This window comes from Salvelinus sp. IW2-2015, linkage group LG32, assembly GCF_002910315.2.
Source record: "Salvelinus sp. IW2-2015 linkage group LG32, ASM291031v2, whole genome shotgun sequence".
Lineage (NCBI taxonomy): Eukaryota > Metazoa > Chordata > Actinopteri > Salmoniformes > Salmonidae > Salvelinus > Salvelinus sp. IW2-2015.
The window spans coordinates 26,320,614-26,346,977 of NC_036871.1; the positions used below are offsets into that span (position 1 = coordinate 26,320,614).

Here is a 26,364-nt window from a genome sequence, read left to right on the forward strand (position 1 = left end):
TCTTTTTATTCTCCCAATGGCTCTGTCTCAATTATCTTAAACAGCATAAACAGCTTGTTTGCTTCCATTCATAATCACTCATGTCAAAGCACTGAACGGGTATTCCACCATGTTGATTCCACCTCCCATGTCCTGCCAGATCAGTGATCATGGAGGGAAGGACACAAGGAAAGGAAACAAGGATGCTAGTTCAAACTGTTGAGACACAGCCAGTGGTCTCATTGACTCCCTCCAGCCACATAGCATTGTGTATAGAACAATGAAAGTGAATGGAATATTGCATATCTGTGTGCCCTGCTCATGGACAGTCTACTGTCCCTCACCAAGCACAATAAATCAACCTGATAGTCACAACCATCCCATTCTCTCTAACTCTCTTTTTATATCCCACCCTCCCCACATTGTGAGAAAAACATCTTAGTGCCCTCCCTCTTGACATCGGAGATAATCTTTTCACATTTTAGAGTTAATTTTCTGCAATTCTACATATTTTGCCATGGGGTAGAGAGAAGATTTAGCAATTTAATAACTAATTTCATGCAATTCGCTAGCTTATTTCCTGCAATTTTGCAAATTTTGCCATAAGGTGGAGGGAAATGTTTGCAGTTTTCTGACTGAGATTGACAAACAAAATCAATGGGGGCCCCCCGGCCGGTAATTCAACCATGACAACCAGTTTAGATAGCTGACCGCTAGCTTAGCAATGTAAAAACTGCTGCTGCTCAACCAAATTTCAATATTGTACTATTTTAACTCGCAACAGTAAGTTGAGAACCCCGACTGAGTGCCCCAAAAATGTCAAATATAAAACTAAATATTTTGGGGGCGATTGATCCGAGGGCCTTCAAAAGGGGGGCCCCGCGGGCTGCCAGTTGCCCATCCCTGCTTCAGATGATCCTTCCTTCTCTCTCTCCCGCTCGCTGTATTCACTCTCTCCCTTTCCCTTTCCCTCTCCCTCTCTATACCCAGTTCAAATCAAATTTTAGACACCCACTCATGCACCCGCACGCTCACACACCGCCCCCATTAGACCAGCTGTACTGTGACACTGCGTGCGTGTTTGTCTAAACTGGGTGGTAATAGAAGGCATGGGATGGGGGTGGGGCAGGGATGTTGACGTGGAAACAGAAATGAACAGTACTTCTAGTAGAGCCTGCAGCTGAAATGCATCATTCTGACACTTCCTGAGTAGAAAATAGAACTGTACAGTGCATCTCTTACAAGCGTACTTTCCATGTCCCCACTCCTTTGTCTATAGGGACATTTAAACATTTACTGGGGAGGGCTGTTCCAACTGGAGGTGTCCTATAAATATACRCCCCTCCAACATTTAAAATAGTTTCACACGACTCTCCCCTTGTACTGTAAAAAAACAAATGTGCACACCCTTCCCCCTCATATAATGAATTGAAAATAATGTTTACGACGACAAATAACAATAACTGTAGCGGCTCTGTGTTTATAAATGCGGATATTGACTTTGCCACTTCAGCATGCTTTTGTGGCGCCGTCGATGCCACGCAGGGCTACAGGCCAGAAGCTTGAGGTTTTGCCTGTTGAATCCATTTTAGAATAAGCCTGTAACATAACAAAATGTGGGAAAAGGGCCTGAATACTTTCCGAATGCGCTGTACACTATGATCAGAGCCTGCTGCAGAGAATGATCAGTGAGGTGGAAATCAGATTTCAACATTTTTATTAGGGCGGCGAATAGCCAGGGACCTCACGATACAATATTATCATGATACCTAGTCGCCGATATGATACAGTGTGTATTGCTATTCTCATGATTCTATATGTATTGCGATATGATACAGTGTGTATTGCTATTCTCATGATTCTATATGTATTGCGATTTGATACTGTGATTTTATTGCGATTTGATGTTACAAACATATTGCTCACCATATGTTTGCTACAGAGGGACAAGACAGAGAATGGGTTTTGATCAGTCATGGAAATAAAAGTGCTGAAAACAAATGGGCTCCCTATTTAAAAAGAAGATGGAGAACAAGCAGTATGAAGGAGTTTTGGTGCAGGTACAGCCAACTAGCGACAAAATAATATTGCGATATTGTCAATACGATATATCGTCAAAAATGATATCCAGATGTGTAACTGTAGCGATTTCTTCCCCCATCACAAATTTTTATGCTATATTTACAATTATATTAAAAGGTTCAACAAATTCAACAAATTTTCCAACAACAGGCATCTGTGCCAATGGACCATAACCAATAAGCAAAGCATACCAACTTCGGCTGCCTCAACATAATGGTTTGCGTTTTCACCACCACAATCTGCAAAGTTTGGATGCTTAATTATATTTGGGACGAATGTACGCAGGTAGCCTACAGGATACTTTTGAAGTGGCCTAATCAGCTTAAAAGATTGTGACTGGTTGTGTTTATGCCACAGATAAAATGTAATACATTTTCAAAGTTAAATGACAAATATTTTGACAATATTGAAGCATTACGGGTTCTACAGTAGGTGCACCAGGGATAGCCGCTCGGATTGGTGAGGAGGCAGAGCGCGTTAAAGGAAAAATCCACCGAAAACATAATTCCTATTAGTTACAGTGTTAAATAACACTATGTGAGAACAATATTTTTTGTGAACAAATGTTTCATTTTGTCGTTATAATAAGGTTGGTAGCAACATGTGAAAATCATTGTGTAAATCTGTTGCAGCTCAAGTCGACTATAAAACCCACAATGCAATGCTCTCTCTATAGGTAGCGAGCTAGCAAACGTATCTACACACAATAATACCAAAGTCAATATCAGCATGTAGCTAATTAGCTGTAAAATCTCCTAAACAAACTGCAATTCCAATTTAGGAGTCTACAATCTCACAATGTTCAACCTGCAGATCGATGTGCCTCACAGAGTGGAGTCTGACATCCACAACGGCACCATGCAATGCACCCTGGACTGAAGAGGCAGACAAATATGAGAAATGTGTTATACCCTCTGTTAAATTGCTAATTTCTCGGGTAGGAAAATCGCTAAAATATAATCAATGGCTCATTGGAGAGAAGACGACGTACCTCGTTATGACATTGGCCAGTATTGAAATCTGACATGTATGATAGACGTTTTTGTGATCTAAAAGTCGTGTTCGATATTCACTTCCAGTTTAGTGAGAGCGACTTTATCTCAATGCTACGTGGTACCGGCCAAATGTCTTCCTGCTTGAACGGCAATATCTCAAATACACATGGAAACATGAATTGACCCAGGCAATCAATATAACATTGCTCAGAGATGCACCAAAAACAATATAACATTCAAAATGGGTGAATCTTAACTTTAAGCTTTCCTGAATAACTGGGCCTGCTGTATGTGGCCAGATTATTATCGGATGGTTTAGGAAAATAATGATGCAACAGCACATTTCTCAGTATCATAACTGAAAACACAGCCAGACTGACCTTCTACACTGCCTTTCGAGACCTTATACACTGTTGAGAGTAGACTAACAACTGACCCACATTCAAATCACAGGGCTTTTGCCCGTTATTCAAATAACATATTCACTGCAGTTTACAGCCTAGAGTAGAATTCTGTACTTGCTTGATAACAATAATGCAATTATTCATTGCAATGTGTTCTAGGCAAGTCTAGGTAAGATAATTGTATAGAATGGAAGAAATGATATAGTAAAACCTGCAAATAGGTGAATGTGAACCCAGGAAATAAAAGCACTACCCTCCCCTGTTATTTCACCTTTCCTGTTCTTAACTTTTTTATTAGTGCAGAGGGCAGAAAGGAGAAGAGGAAGCCACTTTAGGCTATTGAGATGCAGCTCTTGTTTCACCCCTGTCTGACTGACTATTGAGATGCAGCCCATTGTTACAGTGATGCGGTTACTGATTGTTATACTGATGTCTCTCCACTCCCCCCTACTGGCAGGTTGCTGTGTAGCAGCAGTCTGAGGAAGCTGAGTGCAGGACACAACCACCTGCAGAAGCTGCCTGAGAGAATAGAGCGCCCACTACTGGAGGTGTTAGACGTACAACACAACCAGCTAGCAGAGCTTCCCTGCAACCTCTTCCTCAAATCTGACAGGTAACACAATATTATAGACATACACTGTGTACAAAACATTAGGAACACCTTCCTAATATTGAGTTGCACTCCCTTTTGCCATCAGAACAGCCTCAATTCATCAGGGCATGGACTACAAAGTGTCAAAAGCGTTCAACAGGGATGCTGGTCCATGTTGACTCCAATGCTTCCCACAGTTGTGTCAAGTTGGCTGGATATCCTTTGGGTGGTGGACCATTCTTGATACACACGGGAACTGTTGAGTGTGAAAAACCCAGCAGCGTTGCAGTTCTTGACACATTCAAACCAGTGCGCCTGGCACCTACTACCATACCCAGTTCAAAGGCACTTATATCTGTTGTCTTGCCCATTCACCCTCTGAATGGCACACATACACAATCCATGTTTCAGTTGTCTCAAGGCTTAAAAATCCTTCTTTAACCTGTCTCCTCCCCTTYATCTACACTGATTGAAGTGGATTTAACAGGTGACATCAATAAGGGATCATAGCTTTCACCTGGATTCACCTGGTCAGACTATGTCCTGGAAAGAGCAGTTTTTCCTAATATTTTGAACACTATAATATAGGATGTTAAAACTTCAATGAATGTGATTACATGGTAGCGAATGAAACTCATTCAGTGTGTTAAAAAAATGTATGAATTACATGCTGGTATTGTTGAGATAAAATATGATCTGTGTTGTTTGTTTCAATAGAGCATGATGACAAGAGGTGAATTATTACCCAGTTATTTACTAAACATGTTAATACTAACTGTGACAATTTATTACACCGGCAGAATATGTGTAATGGTTGAAAGACTGACACTAGGGCTCACTTCCTGTTTCAGTTTGCGGTGCCTGAATGCCTCGGCCAATAAGCTAGAGCACCTGCCTCCCTCCAGCCTATCAGAGGAGAGCAACAGCATCCTCCAGGAACTGTACCTCACCAACAACCGACTGACTGATAAGTGTGTTTCCTTACTGACGGGACACACACACCTCCGAGTACTACACATGGCCTACAACTACCTGCACACCTTCCCTGCCAGGTGAGTGGATAGATGTAGGCTACATACTGTATACACACACACACATAAAATAACTGTTGTAACTCTCATTTTTCTTTTTCTACCACTATTACAATATACTGTCTCTTCTAGGTACATATTCACTGACTTTTCCTCCTCTGTAGTAAAATGGCAAAGTTGGAGGAGCTGGAGGAGGTGGACCTGAGTGGGAACAGGCTCAAGACGGTGCCCACCACCATCATGAACTGCAGACGCATGCACACACTCATCGCCCACTCCAACACCATAGAAGTCTTCCCTGAGGTCATGCAGCTTATGGAGATGAAGGTAGGACAGTCAGGCAGGTAGGACGTGCGCRCGCATGTGTGTGAGTGCATGTATATTCATGTGTGCTTGTGAGGATGGTTGTATATTTCTGTGTGTTTTAACCCTCTCCTCTCCACAGTGTGTAGATCTGAGCTGTAATGAGCTGAGTGAGATCAGCCTGCCTGAGAACCTGCCTCCTAAACTCCAGGAGCTGGACCTGAGTGGCAACCCTCGCCTCAACCTAGACCACAAAACCCTGGAACAACTCAAGTAAGTCTTTTATTAGTGTAGACAAATTGTGAGTAAAGATGAATTTAATTCTTTAGTTTGTCTGTGTACCTGTTCCTGCACTGTGATCTTTTTATTAAGTATCCTCTCTGCTCTTTGTTGCAGTAACATCCGCTGTTTCCGCATCGACCCGCCCCCGACCTTCTCAACCAATGAGGCATCAGGTGGGCCGGCTGTGTGGAGTCATGGTTACACAGAAGCCTCGGGTGTCAAGAACAAGTGAGTAACATACACAAGGCTACATCATACATACACATCATGTGTGAACCATATGGGTCACCATGGGAGAGCTTTCATGTGTGAAAAACAAGCAAAGTTACCATGGCGACTAAAAGGAACACGTCAGTCGGTGAGGTCAATGTGGGGGCAGTAGAGTTAGTGTGTGAAACCATAGGCTGGGGATGTGGGTGCATCCACATGTCAATGCGTTTGTGTGTGTGACAGCTGTGAGAGAGAGATGCAATGCTGTGGAGCTACAGTAAGTCTTAAACTCTCAACAACCTCAAGGGAATATTATTAACGTTTTGCACGTATTCCTATCTCTCTCTCTCTCTCTCTCAGGCTGTGTGTGGCTGCCCTGTCGGTGAACAGTTTTGGTGGGAGTCGTGAGGCCCTCTATGGGGTGTTTGATGGAGATAGGAATGTGGAAGTGCCCTACCTGCTGCAGTGTACCATGAACGATGTGCTGGCTGAGGAGCTACACAAGACCAAGAGTGAAGAAGACTACATGACCAACACCTTCCTCGTCATGCAGAGGTTAGTATGGACACACACACACACACACACACACACACACACTTCTTATTTAGACAGTATCAGAAATTGAACCTTCTCCTGTTCTCTCTCTGTGCCACAGAAAGCTGGGTACGGCAGGGCAGAAGCTGGGTGGCTCGGCGGCCCTGTGCCACATCAGACACGACCCCACCGACCCGGGCGGCTGCTTCACCCTCACCGCTGCCAACGTGGGAAAGTGCCAGGCCATCCTGTGTCGCGACGGCAAACCACTGCCCCTCTCCCTGCTGCACAACGTAGGCCTGGAGGAAGAGTACCGACGCATCAGACAACACAACGCCATCATCACTGAGGTACACAGGAAGGGGTTTGTGTGTGTGTGTTACCTTGTTCTTATATCCTTGTGGGCACCTGAACTCCCGAAAAATCCCCACAAGGATAGTAAAGCAAGGAAAAATGTCCCTTATGGGGACATTTACCACGTCCCCACGAGGACAAAAACTATTTTGAGCTTAGGGGTTAGGGTTGCAATTAGGTTTAGGGTTAGGCATAAGGGTTAGGGGTTATGGAAATAAATTGTAGGTCCCCACGAGGATAGAAAAACAAGTGTGTGTGTGTATGGAGGGGGAGGAGGGGTTAAGAGTGTATTCTGCTTGTGGGTGGGAGTGTGGCAGTGTATATGAGGATGTTAATTTAAAGTACTGCTCCAAATGCTTCTGATGCACTTCAATTCCATTTCATGTTCAATTCTATAACCCCGAAGGGTATGGGATTTTGAAGTCAAGTTCATCATTGATACCACACTTAATGACTCTTTTAATACAATTTTGGCCTGAGCTTTAATCTGTATGTGTGAGGATTGGGGAATGTGTTAGAACAGCTCCCACTCTAAACATACTGTGTGTGTGTTTCTGCGAGGGGTTGGGATACGGCAGAATAGCGGTTTCTGTTGGACAAGTAATCGTCTCCTTCTACTCCTCTAGGACAACAAGGTGAATGGAGTGACAGACTCCACCCGCATCATGGGATATTCCTTCCTGTACCCAGCGGTGATCCCACGGCCCTACGTCTGCACGGTAACCCTCACCCCGCAGGACGAGTTCTTCATCCTGGGAAGCCGTGGCTTGTGGGATGCCGTGTCACCGTCGGAGGCGGTGGAGGCGGTGCGTAATGTCCCAGACGGCCTGGCTGCAGCCAAGAAGCTGTGTACGCTGGCCCAGGGCTACGGCTGCACCGACAGTCTCTGTGCCGTGGTGGTGCAGCTCTCTGTGAGTGAGGACTGCTGCTGCTGCAGAGACCATCCCCAGCCGCCCCCCAGCCCTGGATTGGGCGGCTACCCCTCTTTGGGGGGTTCGTCGATAAAGGAGCGACCCACCGGGGATGGCTCCCTCCCTGTCCACCCGTCCTCCTGCAGTGAGATCAGCAGTGAGATCAGTACTAGTGAGATGAGCAGCGAGGTGGGATCCACGGCCTCCTCTGACGAGCCTCCTCAGAGTTCCCTGGGGCTGCTGCACGAACAGCCCCACCACCACCAGCTCCACCTGCACCACCAGGCCCACCAGCTCTCCCTCCAGGCCCAGCACGCCGCCCAGCCCTGCCCCTACCCTCACCCAGGCTCGGAGCTCCCTGCCCGGGGCTGCTGTGCTCTCCACCCTGCCTGTCTGACCAGATCCTTCCAGAGGCAGCTGTCCAGCGCCACCTTCTCCAGTGCACTATCTGACAACGGGCTGGACAGTGAGGACGAGGAGCCCATCGCCGGGGTCTTCTCCAACGGGAGCAGAGTGGAGGTGGAGGCCGATATCCACTGCCTTAGGGTTGAGGCCTCTTTATCATCATCATCATCGTCAGGACAGGAACGCTTGCTGGCCAATCCTCCACCTCCTCCACCCTGCACCCCGGAACCCCTGGAGGAAGGGGTGGAGCTGACCCTGGGGGAGGCGGATATGAGGGAGGATAGAGAAGAGGGCTGGTCAGTGGGCTGCGGCAGACCGGGTGATGACGGGAAGGCAATGGGGAAGAGGAGGGGGAACGGCTCTGTGGCCCCTCAGGAGAAGAGCCACAACCTGATCGAAGTGGCAGCAGACGCCCCATCTAAGAAGGGAGGGGGATACTTCACGGCACCCGCCCAGCCCGACCCGGACGACCAGTTCATCATCCCTCCAGAGCTAGTGGAGGAGGTCAAGGAGATCATGAAGCAGCATCAGCAGAAGCAACAGAAAGCACCTAGTCCCGACCAGCCTGCAGACTACTAGGACACACCCCTCTGAGCAGCCATACACACCCCCTACTGCATTTACAACAATTTACCACTGTTTCTGCAGAGAATTAGGACACACCCCGAAATCCCTACAGTGGAGAATCGCTACAGAGTCTTCGGACTAGCTGAGTAACCTATGTATCTGAAAAACAGCACCTTGCTGAGATGTCTACAGACTACAATCACTCAACCCCTTTCCTGAGACCACAGCACTGGAGTACCAAGCACTGTAACCTGCTCCACCCCTTTCCCCAAAGTGGCCTATAGAATAGGACATGCAAATGAGCCCTTTAAGATAACCCAACCCTATTGGGTATGCTACTTATGGACACACCTTTTATGGTCCAAAGTAGTTCCACTACTACTCACAGACAGACTGTGCGGAACGTTGTTTTTACATTAGTCAACGAACCAATGAGTATCTATGTAATCAACACTAGTCTCTCTGCAAAAGGGTTAGCCTATCACAACACACAGTTATGGATATGATTCCGTTGTTTTTTTTACTTACCATATCTTTTAATGTAAAGAAAATTAAGTTGCTGAAAAAAACCTTGTTAAATGAAACATGGAGAACAATCTTTTTTATTATCAATGAAATACATTTGAATGGTACACACTAATAATACCACGCTTAACTGTTGTAGATGAGGCACTTAATAAAACTGTATTTCTTCAGTAAATCATGGCTCTTGGCCTGTACAAAAGGCATAGACATTTTTGTAGAAATTTGAAAGACTAACTCTTAGGAGTTGCATACTCTTTATGGTGACCTAGTCACTTTTACTAATCTTCTCTGAGAGAAATTGTGATTTTTTTCCCCCCAATGATTGTAAATAAGAGAAATACTGATGCTTTTAAAGGAACTGTGTACCCGTATGTCTGTGGATGGATTTAGTGGTGTGGAGGGGGTGTGGGTCAGACCTGGTTTCGCCATTTTGGAGATCTCACCTTTTTCTCGTAGACACATACACTCAGAGACATGTTCAATACACACACAGATACGTGCATACACAGTACACCCACCCTATTATACAGTACAAGCACACACAATTCATTCAGTTCTGTTGATACTTACATCTTGGTTAGTCAGCACTCCCTCTAATGTGCTCACAACATACATACACACAGTATTCCGTCCCACTGCCCGCCTAACTGTTATCACCGGCATGACTGTGTCCAGTTCAGTAATGCAAACAAATGCTATATTATCCACATGGAAAGTAAACCACACAAACGTTCCTGTCTTTGGTATAATAAATCTTACATTTGTAAGCTTTGTTCTAGTGGTATTTTATATTTTGCGGTTAAATTTTAAATTCTCTCTTCTGTGTGCAACTGATATACAATCATTTCTCTCAGTATTCCTCCCCTTTTTCAATGTATGGCCCTCTTGTATTTTGCAGATGCAAGTGCAAAGGTCATACAATTTTAAGTTCATATAAACCAAAAAACAGCCAGAAGTATAGCTGATAGCATTCAATTAGACTTCACAATACAATTTAAAATGTACAATTTTTACATTACTGTTATCCAGAAATGCAGGATAATAATCTCTTGTTGCACCTGTGTCATACTATAGCTGTAGTTTGAGTAAGGACTCTATTCAATCTGTATAGCTGAAGTTTGGCTCTATAGCACGCTTGAAATTTAAAGGTAATTTCCAATTGAGCTGACATATGTAGCGTTTATCGTGAATGCCGTGTCTGCTAACGCGGGAACATTGACATTTAGAGGCAATCGGGCTACAACACAGCACTTCAGTGCTACTTATTGAATAGAGCCCTAATTCGAAAATCACAGGTGTATGTGCACCTTATGACCAGAAGAGGTCAATGTTGTCAAATGTTTATATTAGCATCTCATTCATTTCTTATCAGACTAACTATAGAACCACTTATTATAGTTATGCCCCTAATGCCTTCCATTCCATGACTGCAACTAAAGAAAAAAACATTTCAGATTATCTCCATTTAAAACTATTAAGAGTCTGATATGAGAATGACATGACAGCAACACTAATGTAGCATATGCCCTGAACAATACTGTACGTACACTTCATAGCATATTTATGATTTTTTTTTATTTGCACACAAGAAAATACAAAACAATGGGATGTTAAGGTAAATGACAATAACCTGTGCGAGAGGTAAAAAAAAAAAAARAACGAGGCTTGTAGAGCACTTCCCCCTTTCAAGTGTTTAAACATAAATTAAATTAACATTTAACACAAGAAAAGTAATCCGATTTAAGACAGAAACAAATAATTGGAGATTTACATACACAAAGAAACTACAATTCATGTAAAATGAACAGGCTGATCAAAATACATGGCTGATAGGCAGATAATTATTGGGATGAGACATTAAGTGGAATTTCCAGTAGATCTTTTGTAATTTTATATTTGAAGGAGTTGTAACTTTTGCAGTTAACTTCTTCATCTACTTAATGCTGGCCATGAATAGATTTGGTTCTGGCAGGGAAAAAAACATTACATTCCTGTGACGGTGACATTGGACATGGAGGTGCCCCTGTCTCCTCCACCTCCGCTGTTCTTGTTTTTCCTCTTCACACACACCACACTGACTGCAGTCACCACCAACATGCCACCCAGCACAGAGAAAGAGGCTATAAGCGCTGTGGTCATCGTGTCCTGGGTGGAACCCTGATACTGACAACTCTCTCCATAGTACCACCAGTCGTCACCAACTGCACACCTAGAGAGGGACCGAGAGAGAGAGTCACCAATCTACCCACTGCACATCTGGATAGGGAGAGAGAAAGATAGCTCTAACACGGCACATCTATATAGAGGGGGAGAAAGTGGGAGTCAATACACAGGCAACACTGGTTGTAATGATGTCATTATACAACCAGTTTTGCCTGCTGGGCTGTGTGTGTATGTGTAAAGGGTAAGACTGAGCATTCTGAGGAAACAGAGGGAATAATTTGTATCTGCACAGCTGGAGCAAGATAATAAAAGGAGAGAATCAAGCTGTGGTTATCAATGCAGAGAGAAGAACAGAGCGAAAGAGAGAGAAATAGAATTCAGTATGGATGATTGAATTTCAGACCATTGTATTGTGGGACAAGCCTCGATAATAAAGTGTCCTCACCTGCAAAGAGCATTTCCAGCATCCACCACACAGACTCCCTCATTCCCACATGTGACCTTAGTGCAAGGGTCAGTTGGTGGCAATATGGCGGTGGTAACCGTGGTGACTGGTGGCAATGTGGAGGAGGGTACGGGCTGGGTCACCGTAAGATGTGACACATCTGAAGACAGATAGGGGGGAGGGGGCATGTATATAATGAGAATGAGGTACAGTACACATAGTACTAACATAGAAATGAATGTTGGCCTACAGACACTGGGATGGGATTGGGTAGCATGATTGATTATAGAAATGGCGAATGGGTGTGAATTGGTAATGAATCACGTGATGTGGACATCACAGTCGACTTTGGCCACGAGAAACAGTCTAACTCCGCCCCTTTCTCAATTTTCAAACAGAAATAAGGTGTTCCTTTGGTGGTTCTCGATGTGTCATTCTGGTCATGCGCACCGTGACCAGCGTAGCTAGTTCGTTAGCTAAGCTAGCCACTGTAGCTAGCCAGTAACTCCTCCAGTATGTGTTGACGTCATTTGTTTTTGGATGGAAGCTGTAGAGGTTGGTAAGAATGGCACTTCTGTAACCAAATATCTTATTCATACATTTGAGGGTTTAAGCATTAAATTCCCTGGTATGATGGTGGAATGGTCAGTTATAGTTTAAAGCCATTATTTTTGCGTTTTTGCCCAAAGCCAACCTTTAAATAGATGGAAAACCACAACCCATGATTGAGTGTGATGATAATCATCAACAAGGCAGTGTAAGGGCTAGCTGACCCACTGCATAGCGGTTGTTTTGGCGGTGTCTGAGGTGGATCTCTGTGGCTCCTGGCATTATACCTAAAGTGGACATTGCCATTGGCTGCACAGAGTTGAATTAACAGAAATCCCATGCAGCCTTATTTACAAGTTCGCAATAGAATGTGAGATGTTATCTAAACCTTGATTAGGCTGATAGAAATCCTCATTATTTTGTTTAATGATTTTCAACTTGAGTGTCATTATTTCTATATAGCCTACACTATCTTATTCAGAACTTCTAACGCGAGTGGGAGAGGTGTGGCTTTGTGACAATGACCACACGAGCAGCAGCTCTAGCGCAGTAACACTTCTGACACCGCCGAAACGCCAACTTGCGGGTGTCGGCTATCGCGAGTTAACACTTGATCTGATTGAATCTAGGCCTTAATGGGATATGATGGTGGATCCACAGGAGGTTGGTGGTACCTTAATTGGGGAGGACAGGCTTGTGGTTATGGCTGTAGAGGAATGAGTGGAATTGTATCAAAACATCAAACACATGGTTTGATGCCATTCCATTCGCTCCGTTCCAGCCATTATTATGAGCCGTTCTCCCCTCAGCAGCCTCCACTGGTGGGATCATACAGATGAGTATATTTGAACATGGTTATGCAAAACAGAGAGACAATGTATCATGCTTTCAGAGAATGTAGAGAATGCTTTTAGCATGTTTTTGATAAAAATGTATTTTCAGTAGCCTGGTTCCAGATCTGTTTGTGTGATCGTGTCAAACGCAGCAATGACCATTGGTGGAAAAAGTACCCAATTTTCATACTTGAGTAAAAGTAAAGATACCTTAATAGAAAATGACTCAAGTAAAAGTGAGTCACCCAGTAAAATACTACTTAAGTAAAAGTCTAAAAGTACTTGGTTTTAAATATATTTATGTATCAAAAGTAAATGTAATTACTAAAATATACTTAAGTATCAAAAGTAAAACTAGAAATCATATAAAATTCCTTATATAAACGCAAACCAGACGGCATCATTTTTCTTGTTTTTTTTAATTTACGGATAGCCAGGGTCGTGCTCTAACACTCAGACATCATTTACAAACGATGCATGTGTTGAGTGAGTCCACCAGATCAGAGGCAGTAGGGATGTTCTCTTGATAAGTGTGTGAATTAGACAGTTGTCCTGTTCTGTTAAGCATTCACAATGTAATGAGTACTTTTGGGTGTCAGGGAAAATGTATGGTGTAAAAAGTACATAACTGTCTGTAGGAATGTAGCGAAGTAAAAGTCAAAGTTGTACAGATACCCCCAAAAAATACTTAAGTATTACTTTCAATTATTTTTACTTACACCACTGACAATGACCAAACAGATCTGGAACCAGACTAACTTTTGTCATGACTGACCATAGGAGTTGGCAATACATCACGAACAAATCTGGGACCAGGGTAACGTTTCAGAACTTCTTACCCTCCATGGTAAGCAGGAAGATGGCGTCTCCCCCCTTGATGAAGTCCCTGCTCTTGGCCCTGCCATGGGTGAGGTACGCGGTTGTCCCGGCACCCGGCCCACGAAAATATTTGGTCCCGTCCGCCTCTGACACTTCAACGCCCACCTTACGAGGGTCATCCCAGAAGAACAGCTCTGAAGTCTCTGAAAGGTAAAAACACAGATCTTTCTCAATATACTCTACATGACTTCATCTATGAAATAAGAAGACTACTACTTTAAGTCAATGCAAAACCAGGTGGAACATCTCAGAAAATAATGGTAAATCCATTAATTTCACACTGGAATTTAACTCACTATGTTAAAGTAAATCCCTGGGTTTCAAATCGTTCTGCACTTGTCTTGGTCCAAATTAATTAGGCATTTCAGAAGGGCACTGTCCTAGGATCAGTTTAGCCTTTCAGATAATAATGAAAAATATTACATGGATAGGGGGAACCTGATCCAACACTCCCAGTCTAAGATGCTTAATGAATACTGGACCTGGACTGACCACTGAGTTTCTTAGTAGGATCGGTGGTGACACTGCGCTGGTTGTTCATACGCCTCATGATGTCTGGGTTCTGGTCAAACAGCATCATGGTCATCTGTTTCCACGGGCACGGCCACTTCCGCACCTCTGTGTCACCGGTCATGGTCACCAGGTGGGCGTAGGCAGAAAGCTCCCCCGGGTAGCCCTCCTTCCCACTGGGGTAGAGCCCCATCTGGAAGCTGTAGCCCTCTCTGGACTTGAACGGGGGGCTGTAGATGGGTTTGTCGTTAGGAGTGGTCTCCATGATGTGGCTGAAGTTCTTCACCCGCCACACGTGGTCGGGGCAGGTAGTCTCGGAGAGGTTGATGTCGTCCAGGGAGAGACCACCTGTGGAGGGGGCGTCACCCTTGATACCCTCGAACACCACCCGGAACTTCTTAGCCACGTTCAGGCTCACATGGTGCAGGTGCCATAGGTCTTGAGGTGGTGCTGGGAGAAAGAGGAAACCAATACGTTTATAAATACAGTACAGAGAATATTGTTGTGTAGAATTTACAGTATATCATATGTTATACGCATTATACAGGTTAAGAAAAACCAATATGATGGGTCTAAACTAATAACAGATTATTTGAATGTCTATAGGTTGATGTAACAGATGTTAGTTATGTTAGAGACAATATGTTAGAGATGTTAGAGACAATATGTTAGAGATGTTACCAACTATGGGCTGAATAACACGCAGGGTCCCGTTGGGGTGGGCTTCATCGTACTCTCGGACAAGGATCACCAGCTGATCGTTGGCGCCACCACCGTTGTAGAGGAAGAACTGCAGGCACTGGTAGCCTCTCTTGGGGTAGAACAGTCTGCTCTCCAGCCTGGCTGTGTCTGCTGGTTTGCCTGTGGCAGTGCTCAAGTGCATGAAGTAGCCTGAGCCTGTGAACAATGGATATCAGTATACATTTTCCATTGGATTGTTAAGTAGCGTCAGCCTATAACTTTAGCCTATAGTTAGGGCTCAGAGTTTTACTAACCAGGTAACATAGTCAGGGGAAAAACTCTAGGTCTTATTTGTAACTGGACCTTTGATCACCCTTTGGACTGTAAGATAAGAATATAGCTGATAGTGATCTGCCCTGTCAGGTACTGAGGATGGGAGGTTGATAGTGTTGTTTTGTGGTTGGTGTGTACTGAGGGGGTGCTCACCGGTGCATTTGCCCATGTTGGAGTAGTCCATATTGGGCCCGCCAGGCGCCTGGGTCACCCTAGTCCATTCTGCCTGGTCCCCCGGCCCCTGGATCATACCACAGATGTTCTCCCTCTCAAAGTCGCAGGTGTCCAGGAAAGTGGAGGAGCGTGCTGGATCAAAGGACACATATATGTAATCGCCATCAGCTGAACAGCAATCATAGGAAAACTTTGACCTGCTGTAAACGTTTTTATCTAGGTTTACCATGTACCCATGCAGTACCATGTACCCAACCACGTTTGATAATCCACTAGGGTTCTCAATCAAATATACACTGCAGAAAGATCCTGCTGTTCCTGTTTTTCCAAAAGAGCTCCTTTCATTAAAATCAACCAGAGTTTTGCTTTCAACATATCACCTAACTAATCACTGTAATTCAAATATCAGTTTAATAGCACAAATGTGACATTCCAGCAAAGGAAGTCTCCTGCACTGTTGGTTTGACTGAATTACAGCCTCCATCAAATAAATTGTTAGATCAGCAGGTCAATGTGAGTATGTCTTACTACTTACTTGGTAGATCAGTCAGTCTGCTCAGACAGTTGTTGATCACTGACTGAGCAGACTGATGCTCTTGAACATGGCCTGAGTCTTACTGCAGTTGTACAGCCTAATGTTCCTGTGTCTTACTGCAGTTGTAGAGGCCTAATGTTCCTGTGTCTTACTGCAGTTGTAGAGGCCTAAAGTGACTGAGTCTTACTGCAGTTGTAGAGGCCTAAAGTGACTGAGTCTTACTGCAGTTGTAGAGGCCTAGTGACTGAGTCTTACTGCAGTTGTAGAGCCTTAAAGTGACGGAAGTCTTTAACTGCAGTTGTAGAGGCCTAAAGTGACTGAGTCTTACTGCAGTTGTAGAGGCCTAAAGTGACTGAGTCTTACTGCAGTTGTAGAGGCGCCGTAGCTTGAGCAGGTCATTATCACTGAACTCCATGCGCTGACCGATGACATCAGCGAAGGCGGGGATCTTGGTGACGATTGTGGGCTCGGTACCGTTCCTGAACGCAGTCTTACTGTAGTGCATCATGGAACCGTAGTCGTAGGGGACACCCAGAGAACTGGACATGGTGTCATTGTACGTGTTGAAGTTGTGTTCCTTACCTGGAGATTGTGGTAGGGAGACAGAGGGTGGGGGGAGCGGAAGTGAGGGAGAGAGAGTTCAGTTGGGTTGGAGGGTTCAAATCAGCCAATTTACTCACTTCTTCAAATCTAGCCTTGGAATTTCAATTTGTCTCCTGAATTGACATGTACTGTAATAAGCCTTCAACCCCAAAATGTTAGCGAGACAAAGAATGTCTCCAATGGCAGATCTGTAGGGTTAGGGCTTCATGTGGATGACAAGATGCTGACTGGAATCTTAACAATCATGTCGCTGCTCTTTCACCTTCAATTACATGAAATGAATGACTTGATATTAATGATTTAGACCATGCACTAATCTCAAATTTCACTTTAAATTTCCGTTGATGCTTATATGGTGCCCTTTGCATGTTTGTCTGAGAGGATTAGGCAGTCGATCAGCGCAATAAGACATTTGTTTGTCCTGATCACATAGCTTATAGCTCTTGGGAAAGGTCAAGATTAATGAACAACTAGTGTACACTGTGGGTGGGCCTGTTTGGTCAGGCTAACACTAATTTGACTTTTGGTTGTCATGTTGACATATTGTAATATGCTTGTGGGAAGAAAACAGATTACTGTTTGTCCAGACGATATGTTATTCCAAGAAATCCAATCACCATGTTTCTGATGACATACATCCAGGCATGTACAGTAAGAAACACCCCACCGGGAACCGACCTCAGCTCAACGTCTAGTTTTGATTTACATTTGGTTGAATTTTCAACTAACGTGAAATCACAATGTCATTGGATTTAGGTTAAAAGTTGAGTAAAAAAAATCTATTTACGTTGATGACTTTTTACAAATTCAATCAGTTTTCCACGTTGATTCAACATCATGACGTTGAAACAATGTTGATTAAACCCATTTTTACCCTAGTGGGAATAGCCTAGATTCAATCAGATCAAGCGTTAATCGGCGATATCCAACACCTGCACAGTTGGTGTAACTGTGTTAGAGCTGTCAAATTAGAGCTGTTGCTCGTGTGGTTATTGTCACGAAGCCACACCCGTCCCACTCGCGTCAGAAGTTCAGAATGAGAAAGTATAGGCTATATAGAAATAATGACATTCAAATCGAAAAACATTTAACTAAACAATCATGGTGTAGATTACATCTCACATTACAGTCAAACTTGTAATCAAGGCTGCATGGCTCTCTTAATGCGACTCCGTGCAGCCAATGGCAATGTCCGCTTTAGGTATAATGCCGGGAGCTGCTTGTGTATTTGACAGCTCTTACCTGGTACAACCCTAACCTTAGCCATAACCCTAACCCCTACATTTTGGAGTCAGAGGGTTAGGGGTAAGCATTATGGTTAGGGTTACCATAGGTTTAGAGGTTCAGTACCCTCAGAGATGCGGTCCCACAGGATGGTGACGTAGTCATCGCGGTCCGACCGTGACTGCTCATGCCAGAAACCCAGTGCATGGAGGAATTCGTGTTCGATGGTCGCAATGCGGTCACAATTGGTCCCGATGGACAACCTCTGTTTCCCCACATGTTGGTTACCCACAGATGAGAAACAACTGAAAGAGAGACAACCAGAAAACATTGTTGAGCGTTATTATAATACAAACTCAAAGGCTATACTACAGCCTAACTTTCTTTTTCCATGGGCACATCCTTCCAAAATAAAATATATACACTACCGTTCAAAGGTTTGTGATCACTGAGAAATGTCCTTGTTTTTGAAAAAAAAACATTTTTCTTGTCCATTAAAATAACATAAAATTGATCAGAAATACAGTGTAGATATTGTTAATGTTGTAAATGACCATTGTGGCTGGAAACTAAAGATTTTTCATGGAATATGTATATAGGCGTACAGAGGCCCATTATCAGCAACCATCACTCCTGTGTTCCAATGGCACATTGTGTCAGCTAATCCAAGTTTATCATTTTAATAGACTAATTGATCATTAGAAAACCCTTTGCAATTATGTTAGCACAGCTGAAAACTATTGTTCTGATTAAAGAAGCAATAGAACTGGCCTTCTTTAGTCTAGTTGAGTATCTGGAGCATCAGCATTTGTGGGTTCGACTACAGGCACAAAATTGCCAGAAACAAAGCCCTTTTTTCTGAAACTCATCAGTCTATTCTTGTTCTGAGAAATGAAGGCTATTCCATGCGAGAAATTTCCAAGAAACTGAAGATCTCGTACAACGCTGTGTACTACACTCCCTTCACAGAACAGCGCAAACTGGCTCTAACCAGAATAGAAAGAGGAGTGGGAGGCCCCGGTGCACAACTGAGCAAGAGGACAAGTACATTATGGTGTCTAGTTTGAGAAACAGACGCCTCACAAGTCCTCAACTGGCAGCTTCTTTAAATAGTACCCGCAAAACACCAGTCTCAACGTCAACAGTGAAGAGGCAACTCCGGGATGCTGGCCTTCTAGGCAGAGTTGCAAAGAAAAAGCCATATCTCAGATTGTCCAATAAAAATAAAAGATTAATGGGCAAAAGAACACAGACACTGAATAGAGGAACTCTGCCTAGAAGGCCAGCATCCCGGAGTCGTGTCTTCACTGTTGACATTGAGACTGGTGTTTTGAGGGTACTATTTAATGAAGCTGCCAGTTGAGGACTTGTGAGGCGTCTGTTTCTCAGTCATAGTCATTTACAACATTAACAATGTCTACACTGTATTTCTGATCAATTTGATGTTAGTTCAATGGACCAAAAAATATGCATTTCTTTCAAAAACAAGGACATTTCTAAGTGACCCCAAACTTTTGAACGGTAGTGTATATATACAGTACTAGTCATTCCAGGGATTTTCTTTATTTTTACTATTTTCTACATTGTAGAATAATAGTGAAGACATCAAAACTATGAAATAACACATATGGAATCATATAGTAAGCAAAAATGTTTTAAACAATTCTAAATATATTTTATATTTGAGATTCTTCAAAGTAGCCACCCTTTGCCTTGATGACAGTTTTGCACACTCTTGGCATTCTCTCAACCAGCTTCACTTGGAATGCTTTTGACTGGTACTGTATATACATTTTATGCAGTCATGTATGTTCAGTATCTTGAAAGCACAATGTAGAAGCATTATAAATCAACATAAAAACAGAGCAGTCCATAACAGCTTACAGTACCCGCTTCCTTTGAAAATGGAAATGTAGTTGTGCTCTCCCTCCCAAGGGTTGAAGTCGATGCAGGTCTTCAGCCGGTACTGTTCAAAGGCCTTCAGGATAACACCTTTTGCATTGATCTCTGTGGTGTGAATAGAAGATATGTCTTGTAACCATGAAATTACACATTCAATTGAAGACTACGCCACATGGCCTATTTCAAGCAATGGACCATAAAATAGTATCATTGCGTAAATTCATGTATTGCCCCTCTTAAATGGTCAACCTTTAGAACCAAAAACATGTCTCAGAAAGTGAATGTGTATTATACTAAGCAAAAATATAAACGCAACAATCTCAAAGATTTTACTGAGTTACAGTTCATATAAAGAAATCAGTCAATTGAAAACATTTACTAATCTATGGATTTCACATGACTGAGAAGACAGATATGCATCTGTTGGTCATAGATACCTTGAAAAAGGTAGGGGTGTGGATCAGAACCAGTCAGTATCTGGTGCGTGTACCACCATTTACCTCATGCAGCGCAACACATCTCCTTCGCATAGAGTTGATCAGGCTGTTTATTGTGTCCTGTGGAATGTTGTCCCACTCCTCTTCAATAGCTGTGCGAAGTTGCTGGATATTGGCGGGAACTGGGACATGCTGTAGTACACATCGATCCAGAGCATCCCAAACATGCTCAGTGGGTGACATGTCTAGTGAGTATGCAGGCCATGGAAGAATTGGGACATTTTCAGCTTCCAGGAATTGTGTACAGATCCTTGCAACATGGAGCCGTGCATTATCATGCTGAAACATGAGGTGATGGCGGCGGATGAATGGCATAACAATGGCCCCTCAGGATCACATCACGGTATCTCTGTGCATACATATTGCCATTGATCAAATGCAATTGTGTTTGTTGTCTGTAGCTAATAACTGCCTATATCATAACCCCACCACCACCATGGGACACTCTGTTCACAACATTGACATCAGCAAACCGCCATACAAGTGGTCTGTGGTTGTGAGGCCGGTTGGACGTACTGCCAAATTCTCCAAAACGACGTTGCTTATGGTAAAGAAATTAAAATTAAATTCTCTGGCAACAGCTCTGGTGGACATTCCTGCAGTCAGCATGCCAATTGCACGCTCCCTCAAAACTTGAGTAATCTGTGGCATTGTCATGTAGGACAAAACTGCACATTTTAGAGTGACCTTGTGTTGTCTTCAGCACAAGATGCACCTGTGTAATGATCATGCTGTTCGATCAGCTTCTTGATATGCCACACCTGTCAGGTGTATGGATTATCGTGGCAAAGCAGAAATGTTCACTAACAGGGATGTAAAGAAATTTGTGCACAAAACTTGAGAGAAATAAGCTTTTTATGCATATGCAACATTTCTGGGATATTTTATTTCAGCTCATGAAACATGGGAGCAACACTTTAAATGATGTGTTTATATTTTTGTTCAGTGTAGATGTACAGTGCATTCAGAAAGTATTCAGACCCCTACGTAACAGCATTATTCTAAAATTTATTAAATCATTTTTTTCCGCCTTATCAATCTACACATAATACCCCATGATGACAAAGCAAAAACAGTTATATATTACAAATGTAAATCTGAAATGTAACATTTACATAAGTATTCAGACCCTTTACTCAGTACTTGGTTGAAACACCTTTAGCAGCGATTACAGGCTTGAGTCTTCTTGGGCATGATGCTACAAGCTTGGCACACCTGTACTTGGGGAGTTTCAGATCCTCTTAAGCTCTGTCAGGTTGGATGGAGAGCGTAGCTGCACAGCTATTTTCAGGCCTCTCCAGAGATACTAGATTGGGTTCAAGTCCAGGCTCTGGCTGGGCCACTCAAGGACATTCAGAGACTTGTCCCGAAGCCATTCCTGCATTGTCTTGGCTGTGTGCTTAGGGTTGTTGTCCTGTTGGAAGGTGAATCTTCGCCCCAGTCTGAGGTCCTGAGCGCTCTGGAGCAGGTTTTCCCTAAGGATCTCTCTGTACTTTGCTTATTTCATCTTTCGCTTGATCCTGACTAGTCTCCCAGTCCCTGCCGCAGAAAAACATCCCCACAGCATGATGCTGCCAGCACCATGCGTCACTTTAGGGATGGTGCCAGATTTCCTCCAAATGTGACACTTGGCATTCAGGGCAAAGAGTTCAATCTTGGTTTCATCAGACCAGAGAATCCTGTTTTTCATGGTCTGAGAGTCCTTTAGGTGCCTTTGGGCAAACTCCAAGCAGGCTTGTGCTCTGACTTGCACTGTCAACTGTGGGACCTTATATAGACAGGTGTGTGYCTTTCCAAATCATGTCCAATCATTTGAATTTACCACAGGTGGACTCCAATCAAGTTGTAGAAACATCTCAAGGCTGATCAATTGAAACAGGATGCAACTGAGCTCAATATTGTGTCTCGTAGCAAAGGGTCTGAATACTTACGTAAATAAGGTATTTCTGTTTTGTAATTTTTTATACATTTGCAAAAAATTCTAAGAACATGTTTTCCCTTTGTCATTATGGGGTATTGTGTTGAGATTGATGAGGCAATGTAATCAATTTTAGAATAAGGCTGTAACGTCAAGGGGTCTGAATACTTTCCGAATGCACTGTATGTATGTATTATATTGTATATACATATATGGTCTTACCCAAGTCATCCTCAAAGTAGTAGGGAACAGTCTTTGGCCATCTGTATTGATCCCCTATTATAGAATTCCGGCCTTGTTTCTGAGTCAGCCGTAGATTACATTTGACAAAAAAAGAAATAATAAATCATTTAGTTCTGTTAAGCCTGGGCAGTGAGCTGATATCTTGGAAATATAATTGCCCAAGCCCATGAAGGTGCAGTTAAATTGCTGTGGTCTGCAATCAATGGAACTTCCCCGTTCTTGTCTTTCTATTTCTATGCTTGATATAAGATGTCATTGTTAAAGTTAAGACCAGCAGAAGTACTTATTAACTCACCTCATCAAGCTCAATATCCCCCTCCACCAGGTTTAACCCAGCCTCTGTTAGGACCAAGCACACACACACACACAGCACGCTGCTATGAAACTCCCATTGAGTTATTTGAAACAAGATTAAGTAACATCCTAACTGACAAACCTTCATTGATATCAAAGATGTCCATGTCCCTTCCACCATCCACATCGTATTCTGTAGAATAAATGTAAAGGACATACAGTAAATGAAAGCTTTGAATAGGTGACATTCTATTTGAAATATTGAAAAGAAAATAAGAAACTCCACTTGCCTAAAACTCTTGGTGTAGGCTGACAAGCAACAGAGGGAAAAGGTACCAGTGTTTAGAGAAAGTGAGTGACCATTGTAACAATGCAAATTAGGCATTATACTAATTTTAAATGAATATGCAAAGTAGGTCAACATAAATCATATTACAGTATCTCAATAACAAAGAAAACCATTCAATACCAGTACTAATATTATATTTTTGTTTCTTTGAGACATGTATTTAATTTTCACCAATATATAAATAAACAGATAAATGCAACATAACTTTACCAGAGATAAGACATTTTCACATAAGATCCATGAAATATGGAGGATGAATAAATATGTAGTTCTCCTTCCCATGTTTACTCCCTAGTCAAAGAACCCCTTAGTGTGGAACACTAAGAATTAGTAGCCTTGGCCTCTCAGAAAGACTTGTAAAAGGTGCTAAGCTAGTCCGATGGACCAGATAAAAGTACATGTGATTGCAAGATCAATAATTGACAGAGCAAGAAAAAAAGTGTCATAATTCACCTACGGTCGACTCAGATGACTTGTCCACACACCTTTTCACACACACATAAACACACACCTCTACATACACACATGTACAGTCAGGTCCAGAATTATTGTTCCCCTTGATAAAGATTATCAAAAAATACTATAAAATACTTAATACAATTACGGAGCTATATTGTACGCTCAAATTAAAATAAAATGGTATACTAATATATATATACACTGCTCAAAAAAATAAAGGGAACACTTAAACAACACAATGTAACTCCAAGTCAATCACACTTCTGTGAAATCAAACTGTCCACTTAGGAAGCAACACTGATTGACAACCAATTTCACATGCTGTTGTGCAAATGGAATAGACAACAGGTGGAAATTATAGGCAATTAGCAAGACACCCCCAATAAAGGAGTGGTTCTGCAGGTGGTGACCACAGGACCACTTCTCAGTTCCTAGCTTCCTGGCTGATGTTTTGGTCACTTTTGAATGCTGGCGGTGCTTTCACTCTAGTGGTAGCATGAGACGGAGTCTACAACCACACAAGTGGCTCAGGTAGTGCAGCTCATCCAGGATGGCACATCAATGCGAGCTGTGGCAAGAAGGTTTGCTGTGTCTGTCAGCATAGTGTCCAGAGCATGGAGGCGCTACCAGGAGACAGGCCAGTACATCAGGAGACGTGGAGGAGGCCGTAGGAGGGCAACAACCCAGCAGCAGGACCGCTACCTCCGCCTTTGTGCAAGGAGGAGCAGGAGGAGCACTGCCAGAGCCCTGCAAAATGACCTCCAGCAGGCCACAAATGTGCATGTGTCTGCTCAAATGGTCAGAAACAGACTCCATGGGGCCTCCCGGTGGCGCAGTGGTCTAGGGCACTAGAGTACCTACCTACTACCACCAGAGTCTCTGGGTTCGCGCCCAGGCTCTGTCGCAGCCGGCCGCGACCGGGAGGTCCGTGGGGCGACGCACAATTGGCATAGCGTCGTCCGGGTTAGGGAGGGTTTGGCCGGTAGGGATATCCTTGTCTCATCGCGCTCCAGCGACTCCTGTGGCGGGCCGGGCGCAGTGCACGCTAACCAAGGGGGCCAGGTACACGGTGTTTCCTCCGACACCATTGGTGCGGCTGGCTTCCGGGTTAGAGGCGCGCTGTGTTAAGAAGCAGTGCGGATTGGTTGGGTTGTGCCTCGAAGGACGCATGGCTTTCGACCTTCGTCTCTCCCGAGCCCGTACGGGAGTTGTAGCGATGAGACAAGATAGTAATTACTAGCGATTGGATACCACGAAAATTGGGGAGAAAATGGGAGAAAATTTTAAAAGAAAAAGAAAAAAAAGAAACAGACTTCCATGAGGGTGGTATGAGGGCCCGACGTCCACAGGTGGGAGTTGTGCTTACAGCCCAACACCGTGCAGACGTTTGGCATTTGCCAGAGAACACCAAGATTGGCAAATTCGTCACTGGCGCACTGTGCTCTTCATAGATGAAAGCAGGTGGCACACGCACATGTGACAGACGTGACAGAGTCTGGAGACGCCGTGGAGAACGTTCTGCTGCCTGCAACATCCTCCAGCATGACCGGTTTGGCGGTGGGTCAGTGCAAACCCTTAAATTTGGATTAATCAGACCAAAGGAGAGATTTCCACCGGTCTAATTTCCATCGCTCGTGTTTCTCGGCCCAAGCAAGTCTTCTTCTTATTGATGCCCTTTAGTAGTGGTTTCTTTGCATAAATTTGACCATGAAGGCCTGATTCACGCTGTCTCTTCTGAACAGTTGATGTTGAGATGTGTCTGTTACTTGAACTCTGTGAATAATTTATTTTGGCTGCAGTCTGAGGTGCAGTTAAATGCCGATTTCTGAGGCTGATAACTCTAATGAACTTATCCTCTGCAGCAGAGGTAACTCTGGATCTTCCTTTCCTGTGGAGGTCCTCATGAGAGCCAGTTTCATCATAGCGCTTGATGTTTTTTGCGACTGCACTTGAAGAAACTTTCAAAGGTCTTGACATTTTCCGGATTGACTAACCTTCATGTCTTAAGATGAATGATGGATTGTTGTTTCTCTTTGCTTATTTGAGCTGTACTTGCCATAATATGGACTTGGGTCTTTTACCAAATAGGGCTATCTTCTGTATACCACCCCAACCTGGGGCTCCCGAGTGGCGCAGCGGTCTACGGCACTGCATCTCAGTGCTAGGCGTCATTACAGACCCTGGTACATCAATCAAATTAATTTATAAAGCCCTTTTTACATCAGCCGATGTCACAAAGTGCTATACAGAAACCCAGCCTAAAACCCCAAACAGCAAGCAATGCAGATGTAGAAGCACAGTGGCTTGGAACAACTCTCTAGAAAGGCAGGAACCCAGGAAGAAACCTAGAGAGGAACCAGGCTCTGATGGGTGGCCAGTACTCTTCTGGCTGTGCTGGGTGGAGATTCCAGGCTGTATTGCAACTGGCCGTGATTGGGAGACCCATAGGGTGGCTAACAATTGTGCCAGAGTCGTCCGGATTAGGGTTTGGAATTAAGAATTTGTTAAAGGTTAAATACTTTTTTTTTTAAATACCTTGTCAGAACACAACTGATTAGCTCAAACGCATTAACAAGGAAATTAATTCCACAAATTAACT

General features: G+C 43.5%; 2 protein-coding genes and 1 long non-coding RNA gene across 3 annotated transcripts in view; 1 reads left to right on the forward strand and 2 right to left on the reverse strand.

Annotated features, from left to right (window-relative positions):
• The window catches only part of LOC111956712 (PH domain leucine-rich repeat protein phosphatase 1-like), a 71,875-nt gene extending 61,934 nt beyond the window's left edge, over positions 1-9,941 (forward strand). The window contains 8 exon segments of the mRNA XM_023977251.1: positions 3,918-4,073; positions 4,904-5,104; positions 5,248-5,410; positions 5,529-5,659; positions 5,783-5,896; positions 6,239-6,433; positions 6,534-6,762; positions 7,393-9,941. Coding sequence (XP_023833019.1) covers positions 3,918-4,073; positions 4,904-5,104; positions 5,248-5,410; positions 5,529-5,659; positions 5,783-5,896; positions 6,239-6,433; positions 6,534-6,762; positions 7,393-8,661 — 2,458 coding nt within the window. The 3' untranslated portion in view covers positions 8,662-9,941.
• LOC139023449 (uncharacterized) overlaps positions 1-26,364 on the reverse strand; it is a 763,591-nt gene that overhangs the window by 161,615 nt on the left and 575,612 nt on the right. The gene's annotated exons all lie outside the window — the stretch shown is intronic.
• Positions 10,817-23,664, reverse strand: mep1bb (meprin A subunit beta b). Its single transcript, XM_023976840.2, has 14 exons — positions 23,517-23,664; positions 23,248-23,266; positions 23,100-23,150; positions 22,959-23,002; positions 22,643-22,721; positions 19,993-20,110; positions 18,230-18,408; positions 16,640-16,858; positions 15,721-15,873; positions 15,235-15,450; positions 14,536-15,003; positions 14,004-14,186; positions 11,783-11,942; positions 10,817-11,383 (listed from the first exon to the last, which is right to left on the reverse strand). Exons 1-14 carry the CDS (start codon positions 23,586-23,588, stop codon positions 11,158-11,160), a joined length of 2,187 nt encoding a protein of 728 aa, XP_023832608.1. The 5' UTR covers positions 23,589-23,664; the 3' UTR covers positions 10,817-11,157.

What these genes read in the sequence shown, in the direction of transcription:
- mep1bb (XM_023976840.2), bottom strand. Translation starts at nt 23,588, where the DNA reads ATGGGAAGGAGAACTACATATTTATTCATCCTCCATATTTCATGGATC. An exon ending in GGGATATTGAGCTTGATGAG is followed by an intron (nt 22,722 to 22,958) that starts GTGAGTTAATAA and finishes CGGCTGACTCAG; the next exon opens with AAACAAGGCCGGAATTCTAT. An exon ending in GTGGGACCGCATCTCTGAGG is followed by an intron (nt 16,859 to 18,229) that starts GTACTGAACCTC and finishes CACAATCTCCAG; the next exon opens with GTAAGGAACACAACTTCAAC.